The 24070-nt window shown below is 43.9% G+C and overlaps 1 protein-coding gene across 1 annotated transcript; it reads left to right on the forward strand.

Annotated features, from left to right (window-relative positions):
* Positions 1-2929: 2929 nt before the first annotated feature.
* On the forward strand, positions 2930-5811 carry LOC115143022 (transcription factor SOX-4-like). The gene is made up of 2 exons (XM_029682986.2): positions 2930-3256; positions 3722-5811. The coding sequence occupies exon 2, from the start codon at positions 3770-3772 to the stop codon at positions 4961-4963; it is 1194 nt and encodes a 397-aa protein (XP_029538846.1). The 5' UTR covers positions 2930-3256; positions 3722-3769; the 3' UTR covers positions 4964-5811.
* The last annotated feature ends 18259 nt before the right edge of the window (positions 5812-24070 follow it).

The following is a 24070-nucleotide window of genomic DNA, read 5'->3' on the forward strand; positions in this document are numbered from 1 at the left end:
AGGCTGTCCCCTTTCTCCTTCACCTCTAGCATCTCAGATGCAGCGTAGTGGCTATTCTGATAAATGAACAGGAGGATGAGCAGAGAGAGGGGGAGGGGAGCTGTCTTAAAGAGGTCAGGGGTCAGAGTCTGGGAGATGGGGCGGTTCACATTCGTTTCTCCTGCTTCGCTTTGCTTCGTTGGACAGTGGGGTCAAAGGTCAGAGGATGAGGGGAGAGGGGAGGGGAAGGGCCGAAATCTTGAACCTCTCAGCTGTCTGCCTGTGCACATGTTGGAGGTAATCCGCCCCCCTTCTCGTCCCCCTCCTCGTCCAGCCAGAGAGTGCCCTTTGACCTTTTCGCAAGGGAAAAACACCATCTCACCCCAAACAGATTTGGCCAAGAATCAAGGCTCTTCACATAAGCAGCTCACGACCTGACATTCCTTTGACAGCGGTGTTGTTACAATATGATTCACGCTGCCAGGTTTACAAGGGCAATGCAGGCAACATGCCAAAAGCACAGCGGGTGTTTTTCAGAATGGAAAGCAGTGGGCAAGCCAAGTTAACCAAACTGACTATTCACCAAAGCTTTAATTTAAAGAGTGGCTAAGAATAAAACATTTGCAAAGGAAATGTGAAAAAAAGGTGCAAATGAATGTATTCATAAGAGAAAGGTTACATGTGTCTTGTGGCATGGCGAAAGCACGCTGATGCATAAATGCACAGTGTCTGTGTGTTCATTAAACCACTCATGAAGAAAATTTAGCATACATTTGCACCACTGAGGGAGCAATGCCAACAACAAATGAATGCACAGCTGAGAGTGAACAGCATCTTAAAGGTACACAAAAGGACACATGAATGACATTAAATGGTTCAGGAGTCCAAAGAAATGAGGATACAGGTTAGAGGGTCATATATTTTTTAACAGACACATTTCAACGAATAATCATACATAATCACACATAATTTCCAGTGGATATTGACTTTTATTTACAAATTTGGTTTCATGATGGTTGGTGGGTATCAAAATGCTCACTGCATGTGACCAATAGCCATGTGTGATATGATAAGACATTTTTTTTTCATTAAAAAACATATTATATAAAGCAGCAAAAGACCAAAGATTACTCTACTTTTTAACCCAGGGGGGGTTAGACCCTCTTTAGTCTGAAATGAGAGCAGAGGATCTCTCGCTGTGCAGTTCTCTAGCAGACCTCTAATCCCTGAAAAATGATCTGTGGGTAGAATGGTGAGGGGGGGGCCAACACACACCCCTGATGCACCCCAAGCCCCCCAGGACCCCTTCTTTCCCAACCCTTATCTGGCAGACAGCTCCACCAGGCCTGCCCCATGTGAGAGGGGGGTGGGGGGGTAGAGAGAGAGGGGGTCCAATCCTTCAGCCTCCACTACAGCAATAATCGCCAGACGTGTCTGCTCAGGGATTTCGGCAGGGCCTGAAGTAGGTCGCCCACTGATTGGGTTGTTGTCATTTTGTGTGCGGCCGTGCCAGGGCTAACGTCAGTAGTATTTGTCAAAGTGAATATGTCTGACATCCAGACACTGCGCTGGCCCGGAGTCTAATGCAATGTGCTTGTGGAAGCAGACGCAATAATAGAGACAGAGAGAGGGATTTTATAATAGAGACAGAGAGAGAGAGAGATTTAGAACATACCATGTTCCATTTTGCCGCTTTATAATAAGTATACTTAACACAGCAAAAATATATATATATATATGACACGAGAGGGGTTTGGATTAAAGCCCAAAAATATTGGAACATCCAAGAAAGTGCAAGGTTGCAGTTCAGTTGTCAGACTACTAACCAGCATTAATTATACCACAAGACTGTATATATATATATATATCATATTTGGAATGGATGTCTACTAAATACTGTTTGGGGATTTCTCAATTGGTGTATTGATGCACTAGCTCTGTCTGTCAGAATGACCAGACACACTCCGCACAGAACCTAATGGTTCTGCCCACTCACATAATGATAGTTCATTTTAATGGACCCTTTTCCAGGCTAGCAATAATGACATAGCTAATGTCAGACTAGGACATCATGCTCATTTTTTCGTTCCACTTCAAACTTGACATTCAAATCCATAGATTCTGCATCACAGCTTCTCTCGTATCCCCTATAGGCTACGCATGAACTGAAATGCTTTATCTGAAAGCCCATCAAATGTATGGGTTCTCAGAAATGCTGAGAAGGAAAATATCACCTGCATCAGTATCTGTGGAAAAGGTCTGGTCTGTCTTTATAAATCAATTCATTACTTACTTTATCTATTTCTGCATCACATATCAATTTATCAACTTACCTATTTATGATACAATTAATTTAGTTATTGTATTTTGCAGACATGTTGCAGTCACTATACATTTTGACAGGGAAACATACTGCAAATATACAGCTTGTCTTCAAACAGTGAACTTTGACCTTTTAACGCTGAGAGTGTGTAGGCACGATTCAACATGCACACTTCTTTAACCCACACAGTTTACTGGTCAACAGATTCATAACACAGAGCACTTTTCAGTTATGTAACTGTGATTTAAACATGCAGACAGACACCGTCTTGCAGGATACACTCCAAGCTTCTTTAAAACTGCACTTAACATTTTAAACATTTAACGCCCCCTCGTTTAACATTTCAACTCCCTCTCTCAGTTTCCCTGTTCTGTCACTGTGCCTGTGCCTCACTGTATGGAGACTTTCTGCTCTTACACACACACACAGACACACACACACACACGCACACACACGCACACACACGCACACACACGCACACACACGCACATACAGACAGACACACACACTGAGCCGCTGCACGGAGTGGTGGGTGGAGGGGGAGGAGTTTGTGCCAGAGGAGGTTGAACTGTCTACTGGGAGGTTTATAGAGTAGCAGACAGGGGGGCAGTCCCTACAAAGAGGGAATAGGTTAGAGAGAACAGTAGACAAGGAACGAGAGTAGAGAGAGAGACAGAGAGAGACAAACAGACAGACAGAGACAGAGACAAAGACTCAAAGAGAGTCTGCATGCAGCCAGCCTGGGACAGCTTGGTACTGTAGAAACAGCCAGACGTTCAACTCTAGCACTAATTTCCTCTCTGCTCCACAGCAAGCCCACCTGGTTCAGCTCAACACTGCATCATCAGAGCCAGCCCATTCTCTACATATGGAGAGGGAGCCGGCTTATTTTCAGACACTCAGCATCTAGGTCCTGAGGCAAGGGTACTGAAGCAGAGTCCTACATAATTTCTGGTGAGTGTTTTAGTGTTTGTCCTAGTGGTCACATTTCCAGCCAGTGATGGTAGTGGTGTTATTCATTAACTTGTGAGTAATGTTGTGAGTAATGTTGGAGATGATTTGTGTGCTCTGGGATTTGTATAGGATGTGTTAGTTTGCACCTCTAAAAGCAGATGGGTTATGGGCATCTTTTTTAAATCGAAGGCTGCGTTTAGACAGGCAGCCCACTTTTGACCAATCAGATCAGCTCTGAAAATTATCTGAAGTGATTGGTCAAAAGACCAATTAGTGAAAAAAGATCCGAACTGGGCTGCCTGTCTAAACGCAGCCTTCGTGGTACTGACCATACTGTATGTAACAATTGAAAATGAAAGGAAAAACACAAGTGTAGATTTATGTGACATTTACAGTCATGCTGTCAGCTGAGCGATACCCTTGATGGTGATACTTATGGCTTGTCTTTTTCCTTTGGTGGTACAGGAAGAGGAAACGTTGCAGTAACAACTTAGAGTGTCTATGTGATTATGGATGACTCCAGCCGTCAGTCTGAGTAGAGCATCATCCTCCATCATGGTACAGCAAAGGGGACACAAATACTTAGCAGTTATGGACAGTGATTTGAGCCAAGAGGTTTTCGTAGGACTGGGAGCAGATGAAGGGGAGGAGGTTTTTGGACCGTCACCCTCCAACAAAGACCCCAACTGGTGCAAGACTCCCACGGGTCACATCAAGCGGCCCATGAATGCATTCATGGTCTGGTCGCAAATCGAGAGACGGAAGATCATGGAGCAGTGGCCAGATATGCATAATGCAGAGATCTCCAAACGCCTTGGCAAGCGCTGGAAACTCCTCCCCGACTACGAGAAGATCCCCTTCATCAAAGAAGCAGAGAGACTTCGGCTAAAGCACATGGCCGACTACCCCGACTACAAGTACCGGCCCCGGAAGAAGAGCAAGAGCTCCATGCCCGTGCGGGTCGGGGAAAAGGTCCCCCTGAAGACAGGCAAGTCCCACACGGGTGGTCGTGCATCCGCTTCCGCATCCTCCACAGCCACCAGCAAAGGGCTCAAGGTCCGAACGCCTTCCTCCAAACACAGAGCCAGCTTCCACGGCAATAAGTTCAAAGGTTACGACGAGGGCATCAGCGATGACGACACAGTGGATGTAGAGATGGCCAGTCAGGGAGCAAGCCAGCCAGGAGGGCAGAGGCCAGCCTTGGACGTCTTCCACCACCAGCAGGCTGCCATGACCCCTGGGCAGCAGCAACCTCATCTCACAGCCCAGCTCAGAGTCAAATTGCCCACCACCACCTCCCACCCGCCCACCTCCAACCTCCCTGTGGGCCTCTCCTCTGGGTCTCCTGTACCCCAGAGCCTCCCGGAGTCGTCCCCCAGGGTGTCCTCTTCATCGGAGTCCCGTACGCCCCTCTCCTCCACCGGCCGCTCCTCCACCCCCACCTCCACCAGCTCCTCCTCATTCGTGTCGTCGGCCTCCTCCGACGAGGAGCTGGATGAGGAAATCTTGCATATCATCTCCAACGCCAACTTCGACAGCATGCCTATGGATTGCGCCACTCTGGACAAAGACTTTGATGCTGCGTTTCACACCAACTCAGGATCCCACTTCGATTTCCCTGACTACTGCACCCCAGAAGTGAATGAGATGATATCCGGGGACTTGCTGGTGCCCAGTATCTCTGACCTGGTGTTCAAGATCTACTGACCTTCATTCATAAAAGCCTGTGGTTTTTTGCTTATATTATTTATTTTTCCCCACCCCGAGCTTGGACACTTCCTTTTTGTGTTCTCTCAATCAAGTCCGTAAGTGCTATTGCTTTTCTTTTCCCAGTATGCCACATCCTGATGGTCTGGTGTACAAACAGTGAAATGTTTCTCACTCCAAGCCTTTTATCAAAGTTAAAATATCCAGGCACCGAACAGGAGACCAGGTACAAACAGCAGAGCAGACTCTGAACCGATATGTTCCTAGTAGAGGGATAAGAGTGCTTTCAACAGTAAACCTATTCAGTATTTATCGTTTCAGTATTAACAGGAGCATGGAGCATTGCCATGTCTTTCACGTGCATTTGTTGTATATGAAGCACCATTACAGATATGTTCTGACATAATCAACCAGAATGAAGGCAACAACTGCAGATTCACATTTTCAAATTGACAAAGTAGCCTCATTCCTGATTTATTCATGTTATCAACAAATGATCTCTAAATATCAAAGGGTAAAAAGGAGATCACGTGAGGCATAGATAGTCCTTATGTTGCAGCTAATAGGAATCTGCAGCACTTGTCATCAGGCTTTTACAGTAGCATCAGTTAAAGTAGAGGCTCTTGCCAAGAGAGAAATCTGCTGCAGACAAGTGCCAAGGAGCCGGCCATAATTTATTTAATAATCTGTAATTAGATAACAGCACTTTCATCGCCTCGCTAATACTGCAGACTCCAAGACATGGAGTATTACGTAAACACAAGCCTTGTGTGTGTGCCTGATTCATTCCAGACAGTTGAGGCTGACCGTAGCGGTGGTTTGGTGGTTAGAGTGTGGGGCTGAGTAGTGGAGGGGGAACAGGAAGGGAGAGAGGGGAAGTGAAAGAGGGGCCAGGGGGTCGGTGATGGGGGGTGAGGAGAAGCTTTTCTTTCAGGGAGCTGTACATCTGTCCGTGCAGGCAGCAGCCTTTGTGCCGGGGTCGGAGTGAGTGTGTAAGTGTGAGTGAGTGTGTGTGTGTGTGTTTGAGCTCTATTGAGCAAGCGTCTGCCAGCCGGGGTAGTGGAGAGGGGGGTAGTGTATTCAGAGGTAGATGAGGACACGGCCATCCACACACCCACCAGCTCAGTAAAATGCATGTCATGTCTGCAGTCTGGCTGCAGCTGCCTGATCAGGGCCGATTCAGCGGTGAATGGAGGAGAATCTGTCTGCCAGCTGTCCCTCCATTGACTCTCTCAGGGATCGTTTTGTCTAGAGGTCCTTCTGCCCCTGCCTCATTCATCTGCCCTGATCTGGGGATGAGATGCACGCCACCTCTCCTCTCCTCTTCTATCTCTCTTTCAAACAACCGTCGGGGGAACGAGGTGACAGAGAGAGAGAGAGAGAGTGAGACGGACCCCCCTTTCTCTCTCCATCCCAACATGTGACCTTTCTTCTTTTTATCCCTCTATCCTCATTAATTACATTGCCTGGCTTTGGCACTGTGGTGAAAAGGACCAGTGTTATTTGCTTACTCTCCACCAGCAGCTGCCGAAGAGCCAGCCAGAAAGCAGCACCAAAACCCTTCCTGCAGTTCTTATCTTATATAAACTGATGCTAATCCCTCGTCAGACCGACCTTGTCAGAGCCAGTCAGCATCCTTTAACAGAGGCTGCCCCACGCGTTGCAGTGTGTCTCTGGAGCAGGCCATGGAGAGGCAGGAGACAGGGGATATGTGATGGGACCATGGGGGATACACTGGGAGTTTGTTTTCAGACCAAGATGCACTGTTTAGGGTTGTGTCTTAATGACTGTGTGGTATAGGGATCATGACGAGAACAGGATTGGGTTTTGTGTTGTGTTCCTCTTCAGTCCCTCCCCCCAGGAAACGCCTGAAGGAACCAATGCTTGTTTATGAGCGACAGTGTTTTCAGTTCCTTGTGATGAGAGAACTGCACCATAACCTTTACAGTACAATGTCTTCATTAGCAAAAAAACGAACAAAAATAAAATCAGGTAACTTGTTTCTGAACTGGAAGGTGGCTTCCTTCGTAGATATCAATGGTAGGAGAAGATAGATGAAGGTTAAAAAAAAGAAAAAAAGGAAAAAAAAGAGAGATGGTTCTACTACGAACAGAGGCCTTTAAGAATCCATACAACAACAATGATTACTTTTTTCTGTTACATATCAGTAGGAGTTCCTTTAAAAATATTGGAAGGATACCATTTGAACAGTAAATAATCCAGAAACAACAACATCCAACCTCCATCTAAAAGTGAACTGCAATCGAGGTATTAGACATACTGCATGTGTCCTAGTATTAAAAAAGTGATCGCCAGTATTCTGTACTGTTAATACACACTGATATTGGTTTACATAGACAAAGTACGGCAAACTATTCCTGAACAAATCAGTATTCAGGGATGAAACAGGTGAAATTACAAATACAGATTCAGCAAAAATGTCTTGGTTCACCAGTTGAAAGGGTATTTCACCTCTTGATTATGTACATGATACAGTACAATATATCCCATGTTCTGTCTGGTTATAATAGTATTACTCAACAAACCTACAGTACCGTACAGTGTAATGGAACCAATACTGAATTCAACACCAGCAGCCTAAAACTGGACTCAGGACTAAGGTAACAGCTCACTGTGGAACTGATCCTATGAGTTTTAGTCATTCTATTGTGCTGTATATTAGATCATGCCTCTGAAAAAAATATGTACCAGCAAAATTATTTGATACTGCTGAGTTATACCTTTTCAAAGATGTAATGTTTGAAAGTACAGTATGTATCAATCATTCAGGTGCATTTAAGTGTAAATAAAATATTTATTTAATTACATAAAAATGTTTTTAAAAAAGCAAAAGGTTGGAAAGGGACACCCTTGACAGAAACCGAACCAGCATTTCCGATTATTTATTTAAATACTTGTGTTTTTTATTAGAATACTTCTAGGCTCATTTATTTTACTTTTTCATATTTTAGAAAGAGAGCTAGAAACCGGCCTAGACAACTCACAGATGGGCTCTGGCAAATTAGTGTCAGAGTGATAAATGCAAAAAGCTGTGGAGAAATTAAGCTGGGTAAAAACACCCATCTGGTGTGCACCTCCTACTCTGGGCCGGCCTTTGATGAATAGCATTCCCTGAGACAGAAATACAAGGACAATGCAAATTTCATCGAGCCGTCGGCCTCCCTCTCCTACCACCCCCCCCACCCCCCCCACCCCTTCCCCCTCACATCACAAGTGGGGCATAGCAGCCCCCACCATACTGAGCATGACTGTCTGACTGTCTGTCTCCAGCTAAAGCGTCTTGCATATGGCTGCCACCACGGTGACCAGGGGCCCCCAGCAGGACCAGTCCAGGGCTATAGGGGTCCACAGGGGCCACTCTCAACCTCAGGGTCCTAGTAGGACTTAACTTATCATTCCTTTAAACCACACCGACCTGACAACACAACAGCAGCACTGGGAGACCCGGCTTGCTGCACACAGAAGTAGCCAAAATATGACCATGATGCCTCACATACAAGTACATATTGTTTACAAGGTTTTACAGTATTATAGTCTGAGCTGAATACAGAATGTTTCCTCCGCTTTCATCCTCGCAGCAAGGGTTATTTTGATTTGTTTACAATGTCAAATATGATTTGTAGTCTATTCACCAGCACGTTTTGGTCTTAGTCGTGGCAAATTGTAACAAAACCTATTTCTGCGACATGAAACAAACTGAATCTTGTTTAGCTGAAAATATGCTTGTGTTGAACTTTGATTCCTCAACGTTATTGTAAAACAGGGGAAATGGGGATGTTTAAATATATTTTCATGTGTTACAAATGCATTGCATCCAGCAGTACACTCCAGAGTGTACTAGTCTGAACAAACTGTCTAATCAAATCTATAAGACTCACCCCTATTCATCCGTATATAGATATATATTGGCATACATGTTAAGATCTGTGTTGATAAATGTAATTGGTCGATAAGTAGAACCAAAATTCTTGACATTGCATTGATAATAGGTATGCATGTACAAATAGTAAATGTCTCTAACAATGGGCGTAATTGCACTTCGTATAGCCTCCCATGCAACACTTATATTGAAAACCAGGGGAAAATGGTGGAAAAAGTCATTTAGAAAAATGCATCACTATGCTAACAAAACTTAATGCTAATATTGTCATATTGGAACCCCCCCTCTGCTGTGTAGACTGTCATTCCTGCACTATTCATTATGGATTGGTGCATAACAAACATGATGTGTTTCTATCAATCAGTCATTTGCTGTAATGCAATTCCATAAAGCTCATTTAATCTGTGTGCAAAATGGTTCAACAGCTAACCATCTTGTTCATCTTAGTATCGCGTTTGACCAATAATTAGCATTGCTTTATCATGTATATGTATGCTTTTTGTAGTGTGGTACATTCAGCTGTTCTGACAGCGAGTATGTGGATAGAAATCAAAGCACTTTGTTGTAAATATGTACGTAGATCTGAGAGACGCCATTTTTCATTTTGGATAGAGTTATCAGTGTAATGACACTCCATCACTGAATAAACTGTTACAGTCAACATCGGATGTCTTCTGTGTCTGTCTTAAACTCTCTGTCTCTGTATCAAACGACGGTGGAGTGTGGAATATTCGAAACTGGCTTGTCGTTTCACTCTGTGTCTGTCAGGATGCAGATGTTCTTGTGGTCAACTTAAGAAACTTGAACACGCGCACTCATGATGTCATCCGCGGTACGTGTACACGAGATATATGTGAGGTGCACACTGAAACCCCCGTCACACACTGACTGAAAACCCACCACAACACATTCTCAGAAGCATTTTTTAACACTTAAACTGTGGCATTACTGTTTTTTTCAGCACCGTGAAGAAAATACAAGAAAACAATTATTGAGCTCGGGATTAATCCCAAATCCAACTGAGTGACAAAAATGTTTCTAAAGGGGAATTATTTGGTTGACTAAATAATGTGTGCCCTTCTGGATTCCCATTCAGAATTCTAGCCTGGGTCAGCCGGGCTCCTATAGCCAAAGGCCATGTTTGACTGCTTATGCTGATGGGGGTGACATTTATCCCTTTTCTGTCACTTCAGAGACTTACACACGAAGCGGTGTGGTGAATCAAGCAGACGTGCAGTGTGCTCTGCACAGTCATGTCAGCTCCAAACTCAAATGTGGGTTAAACAAAACAGCAAATGGTATTAACTGCTGCTGAAATAGGGGCCGCACTAGGAATTCAGACCATTTCAGGGGTGACTGACACTTTGTGCATTGTGAGAGTGAGAGACAGTGTATTGTCGGAGCGAGCGGGCAGCGTGCAGACAGAGTAGATGTGGTTGGTTGGGTGAAGGTTTGATGTGTGTCATGCTTTTGATTCCCTGATTCTAATAATCTGATTTGGTGAGAAACACCTGAGAGGATTACTCAAAGGATAATAGGTAGTAGCAGCTCTCACATTAGATTGGATGCTTGTCACTCACTACCACCCCCTCCCTACTCTTTCCTCCCTCTCCACAGCATACACTAGTTTACCCTGGAGTCACACCATAATGTCTGACAAATAGCACTTTCCTCATGCCCTGAATACACAAATGCACAAAGCTAACTATATGAAAATGAACTCCCAGTGCAAGGTGCTACATTGGTTCTACTGATGTTGTGAAGGTTGCGTGTGACCTCTCTCATCAGGGCCCTGGCATCCATTTTGTTTTAATACCTGGACCCTTTGACCCTAACAGCCCTATTTAGAGCAGCCCACAGTGATAAATGCCCCCAAAAGTGTGTCTGCCTGGTGAAAACAGCCTCATCTGTGGAACAGTTTATTGAGTTACGGGGAGCTTAGGTAAGCACATAGCTGTTTTACTGGCTGATTCATTGGAAGCTTATATTTCACTGGGACCAAATACCAATGGCTCCGACGGAATTTGTCAATAAAGGAGCATTTCTGCACCACTTTTCTTCCTGGTCAGAGAAAGTTAAAAGTACTGCTCTGTCCCTCCTGATTTATAAATCTTCCCCAGGGATACAGAGTCCTGATAGGAAAAGAATGATGTCCTTGTAAACTGCTGTGTCAGGCCACTCAGGTCCATACCAGGATCAATTAGCGAGACCTAATTGCTGTTCTTCCAATTACACAGTCATAAGCAGAGAGACACGGTTATTGCTAGGGAGCTCCGAAGGACTAAAGGAGAGTCCTCCTACATAGCCTGGCGAGTGAGGAGGCAAGGATTGACAGGGAACGCATGGGTGTATTTGTAGGAGTTTTTGAGAGCGCGTAAAAGTGTGTGTGCTAGCGTGTGTGTGCTTATGTGTGGGTGCGTGCGTCCAGTGTATGTGTGATCTTGGTGTATTTTTGTATGTGTGTGGTGCTCCTAAGCAGCAAAACAGCCAGTCCAATGTACCAGACAGACAATTAGGGTCCTGTCTGTGCCATGGTGTGATCTCTCAGATGAGGCTGCAGAAGCTGCATTCGTCTCCCCTGACCTGGGTCTGACTGCGAGTGCCGCTGGAGATTCAGACTGCAGTACACAGTCAGTCAGTGGCTGTGTCCCAAATAGAGTTCTGGTCAATAGAGTTCTGGTCAAAAGAAGTGCGCTATATAGGGAATAGGCTGCCATTTAGGACACAGCCAGTGACTAAGTGTTTCCAGATTAAGAGAGCTCTGTCTGGGATGAAACAGCGCTCAGAGCAAAACGCTGCAGCCTCTCTCTCTCTCTCTCTCTCTCTCTCTCTCTCTCTCTCTCTCTCTCTCTCACTCTCTCTCTCTCTCTCTCTCACTCTCTCTCACTCTCTCTCTCTCACTCTCTCTCTCTCACTCTCTCACTCCTCACTCCTCACTCTCACTCTCACTCCTTCCTCCATAGGCAGACCTCAAGTGGAGTTTCATGTCTGGCCTTTTGGAAAAACACGGGGTAGACACACAAGATGCTTAAGGAGACCAGGCTACATGAGTGGGCTTCCTATAAATCTAGTTATTCTCTGGATCCCCTCACATACACACACAAACACAGATAATGAAAAACAACCGTCACCATGTGTTTGCCCACTGGAGAAAGCTGAGATAGACTACAGGATTTGAGTGAGGTAGGAGACATTGGTGTGGACAGATTTGGACTGGCTGTCCCCTTTGGGCCAGTCTAGTAGCATCTCCAGACAGGCTGCGTTACGGTGTGAAGGGGGCCAGAGGAGGCCACGCACTGCCAGAAGGGGACAGCACGGAGGCTGTAAGGAGCGGAGCGGGCCAACAGCTGGCACCATGCTCAGTGTCCAGGCAGCAAGCCGCTGCACAACAGGACTGTCCTGAAAGCCAAGACAGACACACAGCAAGACCAAGGCTGTGTCCCAAATGGCATCCTATTCCCCATGTATAGTGCACTACTTTAGTCCATGGGGCTATGGTTAAAAGTAGTGCACTCCATAGGGAATAGGGTGCCATTTGGGATGCAAACCAAGTCCGCTTCCACTGCTACCGGAGCCTAGAAGTCTATGGAACAGTCACCCTCAGTCAGCATAGACAGTGGACAACTTATAGGCCACTCCAGATAAGTGCAGATTGGAAAGTGCAAACTGTTTATGTGCATTCATTCAAGTTCATTATTTTCGACAGGCTCCAATTAGACATAGCTAGTTAGATTCCGTATGGCATGCACATACATGACAGTCACAACAACACATTGCATTTGTCAGGAGTTGACTGTTTTCTGCTACCAACAGTAACACCTCTTGTCTTGAGCCTAGTTCCCTTGAGTTGTAGGTGTTCAAAATAGTGACAACTGCAGCATTTTTAAAGGGCTGGCAATATACACACCATGTATCACAGAGACGTCTGTAGATGTTATATTGTCATGAACTGCACCAGTTCTCATTTCCTGGGAAAGTCATTTGAGCACTGACACTTTCATAAGTCTTATCTGATCATGCGCGCACGTGTGTGTGTGTGTTTGTGTGTGCGTGTGCGTGTGTGTACGTGCATGTGTGTGAGTGTGCGTGAGTGTGCGTGTGTGTGTGTGCGTGTGCGCGTGTGTGTGTGTGTGTGTGTACGTGCGTGCGTGTGTGTGTGTGTGAGTGTGTGCGTGTGTGCGTGTGTGTGCCTGCGTGCGTGTCCTTCCATGTTTTAGTTTGTAATTTTGTGCATGCTATAAAAGCATCATTCATGCAGTCCTGTAAATTTCCGTAAAAGCTATTGTACCACTTAAACCTCAGCTGGCCTGAGCCCAACTTTATAGTGATAGATGCAGAAACACACTACTTCACCCACAAATTTACAACTAACCAAAACAGCCCTGCGCAGGTTAGTGTTTTTCGTCATGGATCTTGTTCTGGAGGAAGCCCTGCGGAGTGGTCACCAGCTGACATGGCCACAAAGACATAAAATATTATTTTAAACCTAACCCTAACCTTAACCCTAGTCTTAACCACACTGCTAACCCTTACCTTAAATTAAGACCAAAAACCACATTTTTGTTTTCATTCATTTTTACAATACAGACAATTTTGACTTTGCAGCTAGCCATTCTATTGGAAATCCCTTAGTTCTGCCTCCAGGGTACGATTCATGACAATAAACATCAACCTGTCCTGCCTAACCTTTAATGGCTTCTACACCTCATGCATTGCAATCTCTGCAGTGCTAGTAGCTTACTACCCACATCATTGACTTGTTATATAAAGGGCAACAACATTTGGTGACATTTCCTCTCACTGCCTGAGGTGATTTCTGAAGTCACATTCAATTGAACACTGAAAAATATAGACCACATCATCGACTTGTTTGAATAAAATGATTTGATTCTCAGAACGTGTCATGATATTAGTTGGAATAGTTTTGAATAGGTGAGATCAATGCCTAGGCTACATCTGAAGAAGCCTTGTAGGACTATGCATACCTTTCCAGTTGTATGTCAATGACGGTAGGCTCAAGCCCAGACGTATAGACTTTAGGACAAGCATTCATTCTTAGGCACGTCCCAAATGGCACCCTTTTCTCTACACAGAGCACTACTTTTGACCAGAGCCCTATGGGCCCTAGTCAAAAGTAGTCCACTATACAGGGAATAGGGTGCCATTTGGGACGCCATTTACATTAGCATTTCCAGGGAGGCAGTGTAGCGGTAGCCTACATGTCTGGACAAGTCTTGCATCAACAGGATAGGCACAACCAATCTGGCAACCTGCTTCTGGCTATGACCCACTTCTCTGCACACTGACCTTCAGTGGTGGAGGACATTCTTCAGACACACATAGGCACAGACAGGCAAACAAACATGATATACACTGACACCTACACGCCCCCACATACACACATGCATAGTGTATATACAGACACACAAGATTGTAAATGCGTATCAGTCTTTTAAAAATGTAGTTGGATAAATAAACAATGATGTGTCCCTGTATGATATGGAATTAAAGTTGGTTGTAAAATGATTAACTGCAATACCATTCAGTATTGTATAACCAATGTATAGCAATGTAAAACATTTAATACACATTTCCCACTGTTCTGTGCATGTAATGTGAACTCTCGTGTGAAGCGATCTATGGCAGATGAGTGCAGATGAGTAGACAGCGTGGGTGCATTCTCAGACACATGACTCACACCACAACACACAGACACACTGCTCAGCTCGGCTTGTCAACACAAACCATTGGCTGACAGTAGAGACAACATGCAGTACTTGTATGTGCACACACACACACACACACACACACACACACACACACATCCTCCCCACCTGGATGCATCTGCAGCGAGCTACGCATACGCACGTTGCAAAGGCTCATGGGTTTGTAGGCCACTGCTTATCTCTGAACTCACGTCAAATCAAGATGGAGATGTCCTTTGTCTCATTACAAGCATCCTGGGGTTCAGAGCCTGCCCTAGATGTCAATTCAAAAATGACATTGCAAGACAAAGAGGTCAGATACTAATACAGTGTTAGACCTCCTTACTGTACATTTTCTTGTACAATGTCTGCCATTTTGTCAAATGAAGTTCAAAACTTCATTTTAGTTCTTATTTGCACATAAGTCTGGGAGAAGTCTGAGGGAAGGACACTGCAGTAGTTTTAGCAGGCCTCATCATCCTCCACCACGCCTCCTGTGGATGTTGTTTACGCTTGGCCCAAATGGATTCCCCTTTAATCCTATATGTACGCCGGTGGATTTACCCACTTCTCCCTGGGTTTACAGTTAAATGTGAGGCCTGGATCCCCTTAAGCCCAGTCTAAGCCCTTTAAAAAGGATGCTGGAGTTTTGGACCGTAGCAAAACGCAATGCTCTCTCTCTCTCTGGTCGCTCTCTGCATGCTCTGTCTCTGCCTTCTGATTCAGAGGCTGTGGAGTGGCTTATTAAATCAAATCATGGACTCGTCTGCTGCTCATCACAGGAAGTGCAAGCCAGAGGATTTCATCTCATAGAAAGAAAAAAAACAATATAGAGAGAGGGAAGTGGAAATCGGGTTATACTGTATAAACTGCTTCCATCATTTCTCGTCTTGTATGGACTTTGTGTGGATCTATCAGCAGGGTTTCTATAGATTTAGTGGGGAAAAACAGATTAACCTCAATACATCCCCAACACATTAAAGCCTTAAAATAATCACTGTTACATCCATGAGTTATACCACGTATTACCACCACACTGTAGCTAGATACGCTTTTCTTTTTCTAATCAATTGTAAACACGCTAAAAGTGCATTTGCATGCAGGGAATATAGGATCCACGATTGATAACGTTTCCAATTTCCAGGGATTAGGAGATGAAAAGGTCACATGTTCATTGTGTTTTTGGTGGTTTCACAGGGAATGTTTATTTGGATTTACAATACCACATGCTGGTTTGTCCTGACCCTTCATGTCCTTGAAGGCCAAATGCAGATGTTTTTATATGAATATATTATAATTTCTGGGTAACAATTAAGTACCTTACTGTAACAGATTTCCATTCAAATGGAGAAAAAAAATCAAGCAAGAATTCTCAAGCAAGAATTGTGCTTGTCTGTTAGTGGTCTGAGTGGGGAGGGGAAAACTGAAAACTAGCTGTTATTAGCAGAGAGGTTTGGAACTCTCTTTGTTATTGGCCTATTAACCAATTTACCACATGGTGATGTCACCATTGAAAGCCAAAACTCCCGCCCATGCAAACCTGCTGATTGGAAGGTCCATTGTAGATTGTATTTTCAAGCAGCAACTATCAGGAAATAATACTGATCAAATGCTTTCACACTTTTAAAGTGTTAGTTTCATCAGCTGTAGTACAATATGATGTGAAACAGAATTTTGACTGCACTGGGCCTTTCATAATGAGATAGATGTGTGGGAATATTGCCAGCTCCTACTGTATTGCTCTATTGTTATGTTCTATGAGAATTCTTACCAGTGCTGAATAATTCCACCAGCAAAGGGTTAGAACACAGTTATGTCACTGTAGCAGGGTTGAAACCACAGAACCAGAATGAGATTCTATTCCTACACTCTTAGAATAAACGGTGCTATCTAGAACCTAAAAAAGTTATTTGGCTGTCCCCATAGGATAGCCCTTTGGAGAACCCTTTTTGGTTGCAGGAAGAACCCTTTTCACAGAGGGTTTTACATGGAACCTAAAAGGGTTCTACCTGGAACCAGAAACGGTTCTCCTATTGGGACAGCCAAAGAACCTTTTTGGAACCATTTTTTCTAAGAGTATATGGTTGGAACACTGCTGTTGCGGCCCAGTGACAAAACCCAATGAAAGCTAAGGGAATCTGCTTAGGCCACCACATTGTATGTACAAATCTGTCATATCTAGTGCTTTTTTCATACCAGTGCCTCACTTTGGAGCTACATAATCATCTTATCAAAATGGCTGGTGAGAAAGCTATCTTACAAACAGAGATCTGACCTTTACATGTAGCATAGATTATTTTCACTACGACTGAACCATCCAGTCTCATGAGGGTGTCAATTGGCTCTGAGGGACCCTGACTGTCTTTTGATGACCCTGACTGTCTTTTGATTGGGTGGTCTAATCTAATCTGTCTGTTCCAATACAAATGCTATCATATTTTTTCTCTCATCTTTTGATTTGACCAAGTCTTGTTGCCAGTTGTGTTATTATAAAACACATAAGTCATCTGAACACGTGTGATAATGTAGTAATCCTGATGCTCTGCTTTCCTGACCTTCCTGTAAGGTCAAATCATCCTATAGGTTCAATATGTCATATTGGCCTATGAGCACAGAGCCACAGGCACATAGCATAGGGAAGCTTAAACCCACCACATCATGATATTATGATTCGCCTCACGGATGGCAGGCCGAGTCCACATCAATCACAGAAATGCCACCCCAATAACTTCGCTGCAGCACGTATGACAAAAAGCGCCATGCTCAAGACTCCCCAGCCTACCAATGTCCTCAGCAGAATTTCAATGGGGTTACGCTCCCATTTCAATCAATAACAATCTGAAGACACAACATGCAGCAAGGCCTCCAAAGTGTGAATAAATAAGCATAAGAACATAAGCCTCTTATACTTGAATCCAGGTCATAGTTCATAATGTACATTTAGTCTGGGGGATTAAGGAGCTATAATATAATGTCGGTCTAGTTTTAGTAAGTGTAGCCGTGACAACCACGATGACAGACACCTAAGCCAGTGGCATTTAACCACTGTGACCTGGCTGGGAGGGAAATTAATCTGAAGGTACAGATAGATATAGGATGTTAATTTGACCAGTTTCTCACAGCAGGAAAATAATCCTGCAGCAACAGGAAATGTGAATTCTTGTGTGGATCACAATTAATGGACATTTTTGTGGAGACCAACTGACATTTCCCATAACCGAGGCCTATATGTAATCCTTCAATCTTGATTGGACTCATAGAATTAATCAACCTATAGGAAAACAGCAGTGGTTATGCATGGCCTGAGCTGATTGGACTTGATTTGCCCATATCGCAACACCACTTCATTGATACTTTGTAATTAAACTTCTGACACCATTTTTGCAGAGCAAGGAAAATGGAATTGAAGATGGGATCGTTCCAGTTCATGTTTTCTGAACCAATTTCATGCACAATTTCCTCTGTGGTAGATGGAAGCCTGTGTGTGTGAGGTAGCTACAGCTGCCCTGCGCTTATAGAACGTGTAAGGCATACTGTGCTGTGAAGGGGTGCAGGGAGTATGATATGGAGTAGCAGCACAGGCTTTTGACATGCAAATCCACACCTGCTGAATACATGTGAGGAGTATAAATTATACTGTATAACATGACCATGTTAACTGATTATGGTGCTAAAATAAAACACGGTCATGACAGTCACTGTAGTCATTTTCATCCAATAAAATAAAGAACGTGCATAATCATTCAATCTATGATGACTTCATACTTCATATGTAATGGTACATGGACCATAGAAAATGTGTTGTTTTGTAATTATGGAGCCCAAAATGACAATAATTGTACTTTTTCGCAATACTCACATTAAACCAGTGCTCAAAGGAGCACACCAAACCCCCTTTCCTGGTTTCAACCATCACTGCCAGACATTGTAATGTAAACACATGTTCCTGCATTGGTTTTCGGTCTTAAACTCACTAAGGCAGTAGGCCACTATGAACAGGTTCAGTTCATGATCACCCATGTGGTGGTTACAGTGTTGGACAGTGCTATTGTTTGTTTGTTGTTGTTGTTTATTTGTTAGTGTCAGGCAGCTGTCCGTCATGCCTTATGCTGGGAAGGATACACACAAAGACATGGATGGGCACACACACACACACACACACACACACACACACACACACACACACACACACACACACACACACACTTCACTGATGAGAACAGTCTGGGCCGAACACTTCATACACAACAGCTGAACCCACACAGCAGGGAGCCCACAGGCAATCTGCTCACACACACACACACACACACACACACACACACACACACACACACACACACACACACACACACACACACACAACTGCACCCTCAAGAGCACCGATGCACACTCTACTCCCACTGCGCGTCACAGAAAAGCAAAGACACAAACAAGTCCGTCCAATCCCAGTGGCAATTCAAGAAATGTCTTCCAAACGTCACTAGATTTCACTGTGAGCTTCCACCACAGTTTCTCTCCACACAATCAGTTGTTCAATCTATTCTACAGTCGTTCAACATCGCAGCACTGTATAGAGCTGTTCTCCAGCTTTGTACATCCCTCTGCGCCAGCAGTGAAGGTGAAAGCATTATATTAAAGGCCAGTCCAGTCCCGGTTCATACCAAATGGAGCTGGCCCACAGGGGGCTGGCAAACGCGCCCCACACACATCCTACACCTTAACAAGCCTGCAATTAAGGAGCTGGTGCCAAAGTGTTCCCCTTGAAATCCCCCTCCACTTTATCAAGCGGGTCAGGCCTGCTACCGTATAATGGCAGGAAATGAATTACAACAAGAGCCCCCATTTTAACCACCCTAAACCTGCCACGTGCGAGTGGCGAACTTGATTCATGAACTTGGGGACATTGTGGGGCAGAGGGTTAAAATGGCCGCTTCATAGTTACATTGAGGGGAGTCGCTTAGTCTGAATGGGTTTTAGTGCACATTACTGCAGTAACACAGCCACATTGGCCCACATTTGACAATACATCTACTCTTATCAATGTTTTTTTTCAAATGTTTGTCAGTACAATTAATTGTAAAAACAGATGAGCCAATTTAGGAAAATAGGATTTGGGGCCTAAATGAGTTTGAAAAACATAAGTAGACAGGTGAAGTTCGAGCCCAAATCTAAGCCAACAATGAGTCATTGAGTTCAAACACTCATTTCTAAGGTGGTATTTCCAACTTGGAGCATGTACACTACATGACCAAAGTATGTGGACACTTCCTCTTGAACATCTCATTCCAATATCATGGACATTTATATTGAGTTGGTGCACACTTAGCCCAAAGAGGTTAATATTGAGTTGGTCCCCCCACCCCCCCATTCAGCCACAAGAGCATTAGTGAGGTCGGGCACTGATGTTGGGCGATTAGGCCTGGCTCGCAGTCTAAAATGTAACTGTATGCTGTAGCATTAACATTTCCCTTCACTGGAACTAAGGGGCATAGCCCAAACCACGAAAAAGAGCCCCAGACCATTACTCCTCATCCGCCAAACTTTACAGTTGACACGATGCATTCAGGCAGATAGCGTTCTCCTGGCATCCGCCAAACCTAGATTAGTTCGTCGGAATGCCAGATAGTGAAGCATGATTCATCACTCCAGAGAACGCATTTCCACTGCTCCAGAGTCCAATGACGGCGAGCTTTACACCACTCCAGCCGGCACTTGACATTGTGCATGGTGATCTAAGGCTTCGATGTGGCTGCTCGGCTATGGAAACCCATTTCATGAAGCATCCAACGAACAGATCTTGTGCACTTGTTTGGCCTATCACTTCACAGCTGAGCTGTTGTTGCTTCTGGACGTTTCTACTTCACAATAACAGCACTTGCAGTTGACTGAGGCAGCTCTAGCAGGGCAGAAATTTGATGAACTGACTTGTTGAAAAAGTGTCATCCTATGACAGTGCCACGTTGAAAGTCACTGAATTCTTCAGTAAGGCCATTCTACTGCCAATGTTTGTCTATGGAGATTGTATGGCGGTGTGCTCGATTTTATACACCTGTTAGCAACGGTTATGGCTGAAATAGCCTAATCCACTACTTTGAAGGGGTGTCCACATACGTTTGTATCTATAATGTATTTTAAAATTTGCCAATTAGTTTGAATTACTCCTGTTCAGTCATATTTTTAAACCAGGAAGGCTCTTCAATATAACATCCTGGAGGAGGATCCGCTGAGAGACAAATAAAGGGACACATTCTCCTCCTCTTCTCCTCCTCCTCCCAGCCAGCCAGCCTGGCACTGAAACTAAACTCTGAAGTGAAGTAGGAATGACATTTAAGGCAGGGAGGAGAAAATCTTGGAAGGAAGGGGAAATTGGATCAATTCAGGTGTTGGTGGTGATGAATTTGGGTTGTGCCGGTGAGCTGATTAATGTGGGCATCACCACGGCAACACACTTAACTGGGTTGGGCCTGAAATCTGCAAAGTAATCAATTTTCACAGTCACACCTCAGTGTGTCAGGCAGGAAACCAGCTCGCTGTAGCTGGATAAATATGCTCTCACTCACTCACCCCATCGCTCTCGCTCTCCCCTGTAATCGTTATCGCTGGGACTCACTGTGTGTGCGTGTGTGTGTGTGCGTGTGTGCGTATGCGTGCATGTGGGTGTGTGAATGAGAGAGAGTGTGAGAGAGAGAGAGAGAGAGAGAGAGAGAGAGAGAGAGAAAGAAAGAAAGAAAGAAAGAAAGAAAGAAAGAAAGAAAGAAAGAAAGAAAGAAAGAAAGAAACGGATGGACAGATGGAGAGGGAGAGAGGAAAATAGAGGGAGAGAGAGCGTAAAATGAAATAGTCACCCATGTGGCTATGCCTTGGATTTTATTCCCTCTTCTTGTCCCCTGCAACTGATATCATTCACACTAGTGTATGTGATTTAACCAATGGATTTAAAGTGACTAAAAAGAGAGGGAGCGTAGAGAGAGGAAAATAAGTGTAGAGGGAAAGGCCGTCCCATCCATAGATCGCCTCTCTTCCCTCTACCAATGACAACAGCATCCTCTAAAGGTTGGAACAGATAGTTCAACCAATAGGAGAGGAAAAGAGCCCTGTCCCAGAGATATTCAAACAAACATGTCATCACACTACACTGAAGTAAGCTGTCAAAACTTCTTTATTGGTTTACAATACCATCATTACAAAGCTTTCTAAATTATGGATGAACAAAATATTTACAGTTGACTATAAACCTTCATAAACTCTTTATGGAAGGTACCTACCTCAAAGGGTGATAATTATAATCATTACAGCTGGTGTGTATGGAGAACACATTCACACTAAAACCTTGAATCGGTTTGTAATCACAGCATACAGCAGCTCCAAGCACAGAAGGGAGATGAGAGGAAGAAAATGAGAGGGAGAAAATGAGAGGAAGCCTGCAGAAAGGGTTTTGACTCCATCTTATCAGACTCCTGGGCTGACTCCATCAAATCCTGGAACTGATAGCAGCAGTTATCAGAAAGTAACATTTTACACGACATGGCACAGGGAATCTAAGGGGGACTATACTGTACAGTCCACTACTTTTGACCAGGGCCAATAGGGCACTATGTAGGGAATAGTGGGCCATTTGGGATGCAACATTATAAGATATTTTGACGCTACATTAAGCTGAATACTTTCCCATTTTGGTACTAAAGGGTGTTGAAAATGTCTATCCGTTTGCAATATTTAAAAAAAATCTAAATTTGCAAATAAGTATATGAGACTATGCTAACGCCCTTCTGATGTATCTAGAATGTTACCATCATAATAATGTTAGCAGTTGGTCATTTCAATAACAACAACGGAAGCCAATTTTGATAAAAAATAATGTTACAAATAATATAAATATATAATGACAACAAAAAGCTCCACCTAACCAAGAAATGGATCAAGAAATCCGAGCTGTATATACAATGGCTCTGTAACTAAAACTTGAAAACAAATCCTGTTGAATAAACGCTTAAACCCAATTCCCTGTCATGGGTGTGATATTTCATCATGCCATAATAATATTTGCCGACCCCCTGTTCAGGTGGGAGGGTGAACCCTCATCAGCATTTACACTGGCGCCGTCAAAGGTTAATGTGAAATGTCTTGACTAATTAATTTCCAGCTTGACTCCCATCGCCTTCTCCCTTTGTTTAAGCTTTAGGAGCTTGTCCATCTACTATCAATATATCTCCCAGTTCAGTGCCATGGCAATTTCATCCCTGCCCCTCCATTGAGCCCCCTGATAGGTTCTCTTATGTGGAACAGATTGCTCAGTTCTGGTTGTGTTGGCCCTGTATCTGCTGCCATAATGGACAAGGATCTGTAGTGCTTTCCATCTCCTTTTTGATAGTTTTATAATTGCCGGACGAGGCAATATGGCACCTTCACAGAGTCTTGGTGGCATTGTTTAAGGTCATTCTGATAAATGGCTACGTCATCTACTGATGGCACCGAGATGGCTTTGGCGTCCCGTGGTGTATAAATGCCATGTTTTGCTGCTATGTGTGTTTGTCCTAATCGTCATCTGCTGCGTTGGATAGGCTTTATCTGCTACTATTGGAACACTGAAACAATGTATTAAATCTACTGATGTTAATAAGCTAGAACAAAGGGGATATTGCATTTTATTATATGGAAATGCAGCATTTCTTTTAAGACTTCTGTAGCTGCTAATCCTGGAGTACTGGTACTCAAATAACAGATTAAAGCCACAGATATGAATAGATGGATGTATGGACGAAGAAACAAATAGAGACATAAAGGAGGGCAACGCATGTTGCTCATTACCTCTATGGTGGGAGAGGTTTATCCTAAGGCTGAGTTTAAACCAAGAGACACGTAAAACTATCAAAACTATGCACCCACACAGAACTGGGAAATTCATCAGATGAGTTCTCTTTATCTAGACTCTTGGAATACACCAACAAAAACTCTCCTCTTATCTACCAGACCAGATCTACGAGTTTCTGTACTGTATATCAATTTAGTCATTGCTATTGCTAATTCGCTCATGGCAAGATATGTTTTAATAAACTTTCAGACGTTATAGATTCAGAGAATTAGTAGCCAGGGCTGTGTGGAGACTGAGGAGTAGCCCATAGCTTGAACACTGCGGTTGCCATTTGGGACTCACACTGAATCTTGAGCTGTCACCAACACCCCAGTGAACTCCCTGCAGAATGGAGACAGGGTGACGCACGTACTGAGAAATAAATGCCTCACTAGGTCTCAGTCAGTTAGCATAGCGATGGTTTCTGTCAAATGAGATTTTTACAGATGGTACATATAGCCTCGGTGCCATTTTGTGTGTGCCAAACATTTTTTGAAACGTTGTAATTTGATAAATATTGTGAAGCTGCTTTAGGGTTGCTCTAGGATTTGACGTTAGTTTAGTGTTCCTTTTGATGGTCAGCATACAGTCCAACGTTGCTTCACGGTTGCCTATGAGTTGAAAATGCAAACAATTAAGGTTACACTTAG

Source organism: Oncorhynchus nerka, linkage group LG15, assembly GCF_034236695.1.
Source record: "Oncorhynchus nerka isolate Pitt River linkage group LG15, Oner_Uvic_2.0, whole genome shotgun sequence".
Lineage (NCBI taxonomy): Eukaryota > Metazoa > Chordata > Actinopteri > Salmoniformes > Salmonidae > Oncorhynchus > Oncorhynchus nerka.

Bases quoted from the DNA above. Each gene is read 5' to 3' on its own strand.
- LOC115143022 (XM_029682986.2), top strand. From the start codon at position 3,770: ATGACTCCAGCCGTCAGTCTGAGTAGAGCATCATCCTCCATCATGGTA.